The sequence below is a fragment of the Staurois parvus genome, unplaced genomic scaffold (assembly GCF_062004578.1).
Source record: "Staurois parvus isolate SC_StPar_1 unplaced genomic scaffold, SC_StPar_1.0 ptg001288l, whole genome shotgun sequence".
Taxonomy (NCBI): Eukaryota; Metazoa; Chordata; class Amphibia; order Anura; family Ranidae; genus Staurois; species Staurois parvus.
This window is the reverse complement of record NW_028319084.1, coordinates 545,052-557,051: the sequence shown is the minus strand read 5'-3', so window position 1 is coordinate 557,051 and position 12,000 is coordinate 545,052. Positions and strand designations below refer to the sequence as shown.

General features: G+C 43.9%; 1 protein-coding gene across 3 annotated transcripts in view; it reads left to right on the top strand.

Annotated features, from left to right (window-relative positions):
• Window positions 1–11,776, top strand: part of LOC149437435 (solute carrier family 22 member 7-like) — a 34,806-nt gene extending 23,030 nt beyond the window's left edge. For 2 of the 3 annotated variants that reach the window (XM_089660922.1, XM_089660924.1), the window contains exons 9-10: window positions 7,345–7,551; window positions 11,054–11,776. In XM_089660922.1, the coding sequence (XP_089517048.1) occupies window positions 7,345–7,551; window positions 11,054–11,243 (397 nt within the window). In that variant the 3' untranslated portion in view covers window positions 11,244–11,776. The remainder of the gene's footprint in view (window positions 1–7,344; window positions 7,552–11,053) is intronic. The other variant, XM_089660923.1, reaches the window with a different exon arrangement.
• Window positions 11,777–12,000: the final 224 nt, after the last annotated feature.

The following is a 12,000-nucleotide window of genomic DNA, read 5'->3' as shown; positions in this document are numbered from 1 at the left end:
TCTTATAATATGTCAACAAAAGTTAGATTTTTTTTCCATCATTTACACTTTCAAAATAACAGAAAACAAAAAAATGGCATCTGCAAAAGTTTGGGCACCCTGCAGAATTTATAGCATGCACTGCCCCCTTTACAAAGCTGAGACCTGCCAGTGTCATGGATTGTTCTCAATCATCGTCTGGGAAGACCAGGTGATGTCAATCTCAAAGGTTTTAAATGCCCAGACTCATCTGACCTTGCCCCAACAATCAGCACCATGGGTTCTTCTAAGCAGTTGTCTAGAAAACTGAAACTGAAAATAGTTGACGCTCACAAAGCTGGAGAAGGCTATAAGAAGATAGCAAAGCTTTTTCAGATGTCAATATCCTCTGTTTGGAATGTAATTAAGAAATGGCGGTCATCAGGAACAGTGGAAGTTAAAGCAAGATCTGGAAGACCAAGAAAAATATCAGACAGAACAGCTCGCATCATTGTGAGAAAAACAATTCAAAACCCACGTTTGACTGCACGATCCCTCCAGAAAGATCTGGCAGACACTGGAGTTGTGGTACACTATTCCACTATAAAGAGATACTTGTACAAATATGGTCTTCATGGAAGAGTCATCAGAAGAAAACCTCTTCTATGTCCTCACCACAAAAATCATCGTTTGAACTTTGCAAATGAACATATAGACAAGCCTGATGCATTTTGGAAACAAGTTCTGTGGACCGATGAGGTTAAAATTGAACGTTTTGGCCGGAATGAGCAAAGGTACGTTTGGAGAAGAAGGGGCACAGAATTTAATGAAAAGAACCTCTGTCCAACTGTTAAGCAAGGGGTTGGATCAATCATGCTTTGGGGTTGTGTTGCAGCCAGTGGCACAGGAAACATCTCACGAGTAGAAGGAAAAATGGATTCAATAAAATTTCAGCAAATTTTGGATGGTAACTTGATGCCATCTGTGAAAAAGCTGAAGTAAAAGAGAGGATGGCTTCTACAAATGGATAATGATCCTAAACACACCTCGAAATCCACGGGGGATTACATCAAGAGGCGTAAACTGAAGGTTTTGCCATGGCCTTCACAATCTCCTGACCTCAACATAATTGAAAATCTATGGATAGACCTTAAAAGAGCAGTGCGTGACAGACAGCCCAGAAATCTCAAAGAACTGGAAGACTTTTGTAAGGAAGACGGGCAAAGATACCTCAAACAAGAATTGAAAGACTCTTGGCTGGCTACAAAAAGCGTTTACAAGCTGTGATACTTGCCAAAGGGGGCAGTACAAGATATTAACTCTGCAGGGTGCCCAAACTTTTGCAGACGCCATTTTTTTGTTTTCTGTTATTTTGAAAGTGTAAATGATGGAAATAAAATCTAACTTTTGTTGACATATTATAAGAATGTCTAATCTGTAATTTGATGCCTTTTGGAGATTTTTCCATCTTTCCTTGGCTTCTTTATGCACATTAATACAAATTTTTAGCTAGGGTGCCCAAACTTTCGATCCCCACTGTATATGTATATATATATATATATATATATATATATATATATATATATATATATATAGAAAATAGCACAGCAAAGGAACAGGGAGAAGTTAAAGGGTTAAGTTACTTGCCATTAAGCCTTGGATGTAAGCAGATCACGTTTCTGAGCAGAAGGGTGCTTTTTGATCTCCCTATGTTACGATGGTAAAGATGGGAGAATTCTTCAACTCACTACTCCTAGGCTTGACGGCCTGCTTTAAAGTTTCCCAGCAGGGGGTGGTCCTGAAGTAAAAGACCAATCCCCTGTTTAGGGAGGGATCGTCAGGAGGAACCCTAAACTGGAGCCCACATCTTTCATAATTCATATTCTGGTCCATAACTTTCAATCTGCACAAGCGACAGTCCACCCGCAGGTATATTATTATGCAGACAAGTCTGAGGATTATTTAGATATGAATTAAGAAATATATTGCATGGTTCACGAGTTCTATGTTTCGGCTTCCCTGATGGTCCGAGATAAGCGAGTGACCCATCAAACTGTTTGCCTGCTTATTGGCCATCTGACGAGGTGTCCGTTTTTTATGTAAGTCTCTCATATTTCAAGATATAAGACATAAGGGAAAAATTGATTTGAGAAGTGTTCATCTAATTCTGTCACCTACGCTGAGCTAGGTTTATTAGCTCAGAGTCCCTTTCAACTCCTGGGAAGGCTCTGCTATCCCTTCACGAGGTGTGAAATTACACAGGTACTTTGGCCAGTGAGACTCCAGCTCTCTTGGGAAAGTTGGTCCTATCTCTTCCTAGGTGAGAAAGGATACAGCTTTCACAGACAGCTCGGCACCTAGCTGAGATGCATTGGCCGGCCAGTGACCCATAAACAGTACACATACACACACTGGCCAGATGTCTCCTCTCAGTGAGAGGGAGGGTTGGGGTGGAAGGACAAGGGAGAAATATATGTGTCAGGACAGTTAACCCCTTTGCCAAGATGGAGGTTGAAACCAAAATGGTTGAACCGCGTCCATCTCTGGGTATACGCTGTTACAGACACCACTGCAGTAGTTCACAATTCCTTAAAACTTGAAGATCGGCCTGTAGCTTCTACCAGTGCTGTCCCCAGAATAGGCTCTTTTATCGCTCCTAAGAGAGATCTTTCTGGTAAACCCGCTGTTCTCTTCTCAGTCTTCCTTTATGGTAGCTGGAGGAATTCTGACAAGATGTTTGTCCATCCCAAACGTATATCTGGTTTGTACCCATTTAAGGAGAACTTTGTTTTAAAAAAAAAAAATGGACTACCCCCTCTGTGGATTTTGCAGTATCCCATCTTAACAAAGAGTTGGCCAGCCCTGTGGAGGATGCACCTGTTTTTATGGATCCCATCAATAGATGACCCTTGCTAGAACACTGTTCTCTCTGACAGCACCTGCATTGCAACCTGTTTTGGCAGTGACATTAGTTGTTCAGACCCTAGCTGACTAGGCTAGGGCCATTAGAAAAAACCTGACCACTATGGCAGTGAATCCCTTGATCAAAGAGCATCTCGTGCTCATGCCTGCGGCCTTAAACTACAATGTGGACAGATTTTTGGGGAACTTCCATCTCATCTCCCCGATTGGCCTCCTATTAGGATGAGGACTCTTTGGATTAACTGTTGTACTGCAGAACCTACATTAAAAAAAAGCTTCCTTTGAGGGACATCTCTTTGGAGCTGCCTTGGATATCATCATCATCATCATCATCTGTCGTTTTCACTACTCCCAGGCCTCAGATTCCAAATCCAAATGCAAGTTTGGCCCCTGGTTCATCTATAAATCCTGACCTTCCATATCCTAAAACCCTCAGACTAATCTGCTTTAGCGTGAGGAGATGCCCCACCTTTCAAAAGTAGGGGAACAACTGTTAGCCTTTGCAAACATTAGGACAACCAGCATCTCAGATGTGAGTCACAGGAAAAGGAGGCGGTTAAGGTTGCCTGGAAGGGAAAGGGAAACAAAAGCAGGGGCACCATCACTGGAACCAAATTATCCTCTCAGGAATGTTAAAATAGGGGCACCCAAAAAGCTCTGAACACCCTGCCACACCATACCACACTGTAGTAAGTACTGCTTCAGCTACATTTTAAGCAAACAGGCCCAATGTCAAAGATTCAAGGGGGTTTATTTACTAAAGCTGGAGAGTCCAAAATCAGACTCCCTTCTGCATAGAAACCAATCAGCTTCCAGGTTTCATTGCCAAAGCTTCATTGAACAAGCTGAGGTTAGAAGCTGATTGGTTTCTATGCAGAAGGGAGTCTGATTTTGGACTCTCCAGCTTTAGTAAATAAACCCCAAAGTGTCAGAGTCCTAGCCTCCATCCAGTGAGCCATGATTTTATCAAACTTTTTGTGGCACTTACGGCCTATGTATGTGAGCTTATACAGAGGTAGGGATGAGTCGATCAGGGATCTCCACTGGGAGACAGTAGGGTTATCAGGTTACTTCCATTTAGAAAGAATAGTCTGCCTAGCATAAAACACAAAGGGTTTTTTGTATTTATATCAGCCACCACTTCCATCCAGGAGCCCTAAATACACCGTGTTCCAAATTATTATGCAAATTATATTTTTCTCATTTCCCAAAATAATTGATGTAAATAACAGACGGCATAATTCTCATGTTACAACTATAAGAGTACAATTCACATTTTATTGAACAAACCTCCTAATGATAACAGGATTTTTGTTCCAAATTATTCCGCACAGTAAATTTCAAAACACTTTATAGATTGTAAAGAACTGTTTACATTTGTTGTGTTTGCAGCATATTTACTGAAATCAAAAGCTATTTCAATCAAACTTTTAACAACATTTTACCTTTTTAAACATTTGAACCGGTCACGTCATTGTAACATAGGACCCCTTATTTGATAGCAGCTTCACAAGTCTTGCATCCATTGAACTTGTGAGTTTTTGGACAGTTTCTGCTTGAATTTGTTTGGAAGATGTCAGAATAGCCTCCCAGAGCTGCTGTTTGGATGTAAACTGCCTCCCACCCTCATAGATCTTTTGCTTGAGGATGCTCCAAAGGTTCTCAATAGGATTGAGGTCAGGGGAGGATGGAGGCCACACCATGACTTTCTCTCCTTTTATCCCCATAGCAGCCATTGATGCAGAGGTATTCTTTGCAGCATGAGATGGTGCATTGTCATGCATGAAGATGATTTTATTACGGAAAGCATAGTTCTTCCTTCTGTACCAGGGAAGAAAGTGGTCAGTCATAAACTCCACATACTTTGCAGAGGTCATCTTTACAACTTCGGGGACCCTAAAGGGGTTCCCATGATTGCGGCCCAAAACATGACTCCACCACTGCCTTACTGACGTCGCAGCCTTGTTGGAAAAGGGTGGCTGTCCTCCAACCATCCACTACTCCATCCATCTGGACCATCCAGGGTTGCACGGCACTCATCAGTGAACAGGACTGTTTGAAAATTAGTCTTCATGTATTTTTCTGCCCAATGCAGCCGTTTCTGCTTGGGAGCATTGGTTAGTGGTGGCCGAATAGAAGGTTTATGCACAGTTGTAAGACTCTGGAGGACTCTACACCTTGATGTCCGTGGGACTCCAGAGGCACTAGCAGCTTCAAATATCTGTTTGCTGCTATGTAATGGGATTTTAGCAGCTGCTCTCTTGACCCGATGCATGGATCTGGCAGAAATCTTCCTCAATGTGCCTTTATCTGCACCAACCCGTCTGTGCTCTGAATCAGCCACAAATCTCTTAATAGTGCGATGATCACGCTGACGTTTTGTGAAATATCGAATGTTTTCATACCTCGCCCAAGGCATTGAACTATTTCACTCTTTTCGGCAGCAGAGAGATCCTTTTTCTTCATATTGCTTGAAAATGGTGCTCTGCTTAATAATGTGGAACTCCGTCCTTTAGTAGTTTTTCCTTAAATTGGGCTCACCGGCCAATCTAATTATCACAGGTGTCCGAGATTGTTTTCAGTGATCAAAAGAGCCCTGACACACAATGCCATCCATGAGTTACACTGAAAAACAAAATATTTAATCTTTGTGACACTTAAATAGAATTTGCATAATAATTTGGAACAGGGTGTAAGGGGACATGACCATACTATGTATAGAAACGAACATACCCACATCCTGTATGCATTTAGGACAACTAGCTGACTGCGTAGGGTACAGGTGTGAAACACAAAGCCCGTGGGCTGAATCCGGTCCACCAGGTAATTTCATGTGGCCCTTGCACCTCTACTGCAGCCGCAGCACCCCTCTTGTCTCAGCCTCCATGTTGTCTCAGCAGTCGCCCTCAGAGAGGAGGATAGAATTCTTACAGATCCTGCGCCTCTCTGTGGAGCCTGTGTAGCACCCCCTCATCTCCGCCTTCCCTTGGTCTCAGCATTCAGCAAACTCTGACAGCTGACTCTAGCCCTCCTCTGATCCTCCTCCAGATCTTGCACCATCTGATTCCCACCTCTGCCCCCAGCTGCTTCCCAGCAGCAGCACAACGTAAGGAGGTGCACTGCGATGTAAGGGAGGGTGATGGACTCTTGACTTCTTATGGTGGGGGGTTTCTTCACATCTGAGGTAAGGGGGTGGGGTGTTCTGGACATCAATTCATACTGATACAACCGGCCCTTTGAGGTCAACCACAGTGCTGATGTGGCCCGCAATATAATTGAGTTTGGAACCCCTGGCGTAGGGCAAATCCAAGAGAGGAGTTGAGAGGTGAGGGGTGTAATATGCCCTATGGATAAAGTTTAGCTACATTAATCTGTTATTAGCTGAAATAACTGTGAGAATGTAATGTTGGACCCCCTCATCCCAGTCCCCTCAGTTAATGTGGGAATTTCCCTCTTCCAAGAATGAAATAAGTGAGACACCTTAGCAGTACCCACACTACAAATTCAGAGATATAACGAAGAGAGGATCCTATCCGCATTACTAGTAATAAGAAACATCTCTATCTTATAAGAAACCAGAGTCACCAGAGGGGAATTGCATTTGTACATCATGTAACTGCAGGTACCCAAAGAACATACATGAGGGTAGTTGGAAAATTTCCCTGAAACTGTTAAAGGGAAATAGCTGCCCAGCTGGCATAATATGTTTCAATATTTTTATACCAAATCTAACCCACACACCAGGGTCAGGTATAGAATGCAAATAGGGCATCGTGGGGTTGGCCCACAATGGAGTGTGAGGAGAGCTAGTACTGGACTCACCAATAACTGCCATCACTTGCCCCCACACCTGGATTTTGATGCGCATCAAAAGCGCCATGTGCAGCATAGATCTAGGGCCCAGACACACCAAGTTGCTCAGTGCCGAATATGAACCTAGAATGGCTGCCTCCAAATTGACCATTTGAGAAAACCACCATTGCACCGTGAACAGTACATGTGCCCAGTAGTATTTCTGAAAGCAAGGCAATACTTAACCCTCCAAGCAGGGGCAGACTGACAACTCATGGGGCCCCCGGGCAATAGGGGATCATGGGGCCCCTGTGTCCTTGCCCAAACTCAAAAAAGCCCATGAAAAAAGTACCAGGGGCATCTCATGGGGCCCCATACTGACCCCGGGCCCTCGGGCAGTGCCCGAGTTTACAAATGGTCAGTCTGCCCCTGCCTCCAAGAGAGGGACAATTGTAAAGTTGACTTAGCTATCCTAGGAACAGAACCTGCCCAGAAAAAGGACGAAGTAAATGAGCCAGCTTTACAGAGAAGAAGGAAGGTGTAGTGACACAACGCATAAATATTATGCACAGTCCAAGCAACCATCATTCTCCACCAACCATGATCTGCTGTATGTAGTATGTGCCATCCTTAGATCTCAGAAATGCTGACACCTCTCCTCTCTCCGCACAGGCAGACCGGCCTTGGGTTCTGCTCCTTTATGACCCGCCTGGGAAGCTCTCTGGCCCCTCTGGTCATTCTTCTGGAAGATAATTGGCTCTTCCTTCCCCCCGTGGTGTTCAGCCTTATGTCCCTGGTGTCTGGTATAGCGGCTTTCCTCCTAACAGAGACCTCTCACCTCCAGCTGCCGGAGACCATCCAGGACGTAGAGCTGCACAGGTACCCATGTCACTTGAAGATGAGATGTTATTGTGGTGTCTGCATTGTTCTGTGCAGAGCTAAAGGCGGTGTTTGCAGTCTCCTAGGCAGGGGCGGACTGACAACTCATGGGGCCCCTGGGCAATAGGGGATCATGGGGCCCCTTGTGTCCTTGCTCAAACTCAAAAAAGCCTATGAAAAAGGTACCGGGGGCATCTCATGGGGCCCCCTACTGACCCCAGACCCTCGGGCAGTGCCCGAGTTCCCAAATGCTCAGTCCGCCCCTGGTCCTGGCATGGCATGGTACTCACTGCTGTGTAATACGTCAGTCCGCCCCTGCTCCTAGGTAAAGATGGCCTAAAAGGCTTAAACATTTCATCCAGACCTGCTACTGGAGTGGAATCCCAAATGTAATAAACAGGTCTCACTACAATATGTACAATTTTTTTCAGTACAAAACCAATATGCACAGTTACAATTTTATTTGAGAAAAAATGTCCATTATGTTTACCTTACTGTTGAAAATGAATGTCAATTTGACACCATTAACCATTAGAAAATCAAACGAATATTCAAGAAACTGAACATTTTCAAAAATTTTCTACTGGTGTATGGTCAGCTTAAAGTGTTACTAAACCCTGGACGCTGCATTCACTATATCCGCTCTCCCCGGACCCTGCATTCACTATATCCGCTCTCCCCGGACCCCGCATTCACTATATCCACTCTCCCCGGACCCTGCATTCACTATATCCGCTCTCCCCGGACCCCGCATTCACTATATCCACTCTCCCCGAACCCTGCATTCACTATATCCGCTCTCCCCGGACCCCGCATTCACTATTTCCGCTCTCCCAGGACCCTGCATTCACTATATCCGCTCTCCCCGGACCCTGCATTCACTATATCCGCTCTCCCCGGACCCTGCATTCACTATATCTGGTCTCCCAATGTACACAGGACATAGAAATTATTTTAGTAAATATAAACTGCGAAATACCTTTTCTCATCAGCAGTTGGAGCAGGCTTGTGACTTACAAGGGCGCATTCTCATCGTGCATTACCGTGGTACACCACGTATTTATTAAAAACATATAGATATACTCACACACCAAAAGGGAATAAAAACAGAGCAGGTAGTCCGTAATGACAGTCCAATGGAAAACTAGACCCTTGATGGGATAAGCTAACGCATTTCGGGAGACAAACTCCCTTCTTCAGAGCTAAAATATAGACCTGCTGATCCAACATATATAGGCCAAAAAATGGAAAAGAGGACTAAAAACACAACCCCCCAACACCCCCCCCCCCCACACACACACACACACATGACCGCCCAATCAGAAACAAGCCAATCAAAACCACCTCCAGCAAAAAGAAAAAATAATAATCAAGTGTATATTCCGAGAGATAAATAAATAATAATGATTAACAATAATAAATAGTTAAATAATGAATGAATGAATGAACAATGGGACTCATGCCAGTAGCACAGACACCACGCTATTCTATTGGGCACACATCAATTACCACATGCTAGCATTAGTTCACCTCGTGATACAGTATATTACAAATTCTGGCCTGAGTCCCATTGTACAAATCCTTCATCTATGTATCCTCTGGCATTATATGTGAGTAAAGTTCATTCATTCATTATTTATTATTGTTAATCATTATTATTTATTTATCTCTCGGAATATACACTTGATTATTTTATTATTTTTTTTGCTGGAGGTGGTTTTGATTGGCTTATATTTGATTGGGCAGTCATGTGTGCAAAGGGGGGGGGTTGTGTTTTCAGTCCTCTTTACCATTTTTTGGCCTATATATGTTGGATCAGCAGGTCTATAGTTTGGCTCTGAAGAAGAGAGTTCGTCTCCCGAAACGCGTTAGATTATCCCATCTAGTTTTCCATTGGACTGTCATTACGGACTACCTGCTCTGTTTTTATTCCCTTTTGGTTTGTGAGTATATCTATATGTTTTTAATAAATACATGGTGTACCACGGTAATGCACAATGAGAGTGCGCCCTTGTTTGCTTTTGTTCACCAGTACCAAGATTCCCGATCTTTGAAGGGCTGCACTTCAACGTTTGACATTCAGAATTCCTTCTAGTCTGCATGAAGATTTGAGAGCTGGTTTCGTTTGTACTTTTAGTCTTGTGACTTCTATCAGTGCCCAGCAGAGCACTGGTTAAAGCTTGTATCATTCTTCCCTGATTGTATCATTCTTCCCTGATTGTATCATTCTTCCCTGATTGTCCTATGAGGCTGCATATCCCCTAACCCTCTGTCTGGATAGCGCTGATTGGCCCTGTGCTGATCACATGCACCCTCCCAAGAATTAGAAAAACCTCAATAGCAGTACACCCCAACCTGAGCATGTACAGCTTGCCCTCAAGGCTCTGTACTATCAGATAGATTGGGGACAGTAGAAGGGGAGGATCAGAGAAGACAGGATCAAACAGCCTTTTTACACAGTGCAGAGGATTAACCCCTTAGGTTCCACAGTGAGTATAACAAGCACGCTTTACTGCATCTACAGACTGATTGTACTGTTGATGGTTTAGTAAAAATTTAATAATGACATATGGATTGCAGTGCTCAAATTTTTGTAGCTATGGCTCCAGAGTGCCTGCAGCAGTTGAGCTCTGTAAACTCCAGCTCCATCTACGGTTTGGAGCACCTCTTCTCTGATCCAGCTGCCAAAATTCAGAACTTTTCTGGATACTTTTTAGAAAAAAATCTAAAAGAGGATTGATGCTGTGGGAGCACTGCGGGAATCACCATGGAAAGGTCTGTCCTGGCCTGGGGCGGACTAACAACTCATGGGGCCCCCGGGCAATAGGGGATCATGGGGCCCCTGTGTCCTTGCCCAAACTCAAAAAGCCTATGAAAAAGGTACCAGGGGCATCTCACGGGGCCCCCTACTGACCACGGGCCCTCGGGCAGTGCCCGAGTTTCCAAATGCTCAGTCCGCCCCTGGTCCTGGCATGGCATGGTACTCACTGCTGTGTAATACGTTATTTTAGAATGTTTGATGACGTCACTTCAGGTTCACTTTTATTAACAAAGGGCATCTTGTCTGCTGCTAATGCCCTTACAGGAAAGATTCCACTTCACTTTCTGTCCCTATGACACCAAGCCTGAAAATGAGAAGAATGTAGGTCACCAGGACAGGAGGACACAGGAAGGAATTTCCTCTTCATTGGGTATTGAGACCACATTTCATATACAGTAGTTATTACTTTTTACAGTATTATAGTTTTGGTACATCTAAAGGAGGTTGTACAATCAAATCATAACATGTGTGGTCATCTCTCACCAGCAAGATGTTGGTGATGTCCTAGAAGAGAAAACCCATGTTACTGTTTCATATTCAGTCCCGGCATACATTGTTAGTGACAGCAAACATCAGGTGGGGGGTTCATTTCCTTGGATTTTGTCTCTTTTCTATCTGGCCAGTCTGAATTTTGCATCTCTTCGGATGTTATATGACTCTTATTTTATTATCATTCGGCAGATTTGGGGATCCCACCATCCATCTCAATGGCTTGCAGGCACACAAAGAGGTGTTACTGGAGAACGGGGAAAGTGTCAATGCTAGATGTCCACCTGTCCCGGACAACGAGGACCTGTCACCTCCCACCAGCTCTACCTTCACCAACCTCTCCTCACCCATTCATGGTGATGAGCCAGCACTGCGGACATGACCAGAAAAACTCTCATCTCACGGTTATCGTGTTCACCATTATAAAGATGAAGTATAGTATATAGAAGAAGCATATAGTAACTCCGACCCCTACGCTGGGGAATGGCGCTGTCAGAGGCGTGAGAAGAAGTCCCAACATTCCTATTATTGGTCAGGTTAGAAAATACAAGTAAAACCGAACATACAGAGCCCATCAGTCAGTTGCCCTACACTGTATCTGATCTGGAGTTTTGCCCTCACGGGGTAATATGCCAATATTTTTAATAGTAGATATTTGCATTTAGCAGGGTATGGTCTCACATGTGGGGGTGTTCATGTCTGGTGATTGGTTACTGAGCATTGCATCAAAGCAGGTGGAGGGTGGGAACTGGTTTGGTTTGCCCCCAGACGTTGGGGTTTCCCATGTGGTTTGCTGGGGAGGTTCGGGGCACCAGAGGCTCTGCTATTCAGAAACGAGTCTATGTTCTTTTTTTAAATACGTTTGCATACTATTAATTGGGTAAAAACAAACAATAAATACATATTGGTTATTAATTTGTCTGTTGCTTGGCTGTATTTAATGATTTAAAAAATGTGTAATGGTATTGACCATGAAGAACATGATCCTGATGGATAATAGGCCACATTGGGATATCCCACTCCACTTACTCTGCTGTAGTTTCCAGGCACATCACCTCAGGACTGAGTCTTATCTGGGTGTTAGAAGAAATATCTTGAGTGCCAGTCAGTTTGCAGAAAACTTGTAGAAAATCATCAAT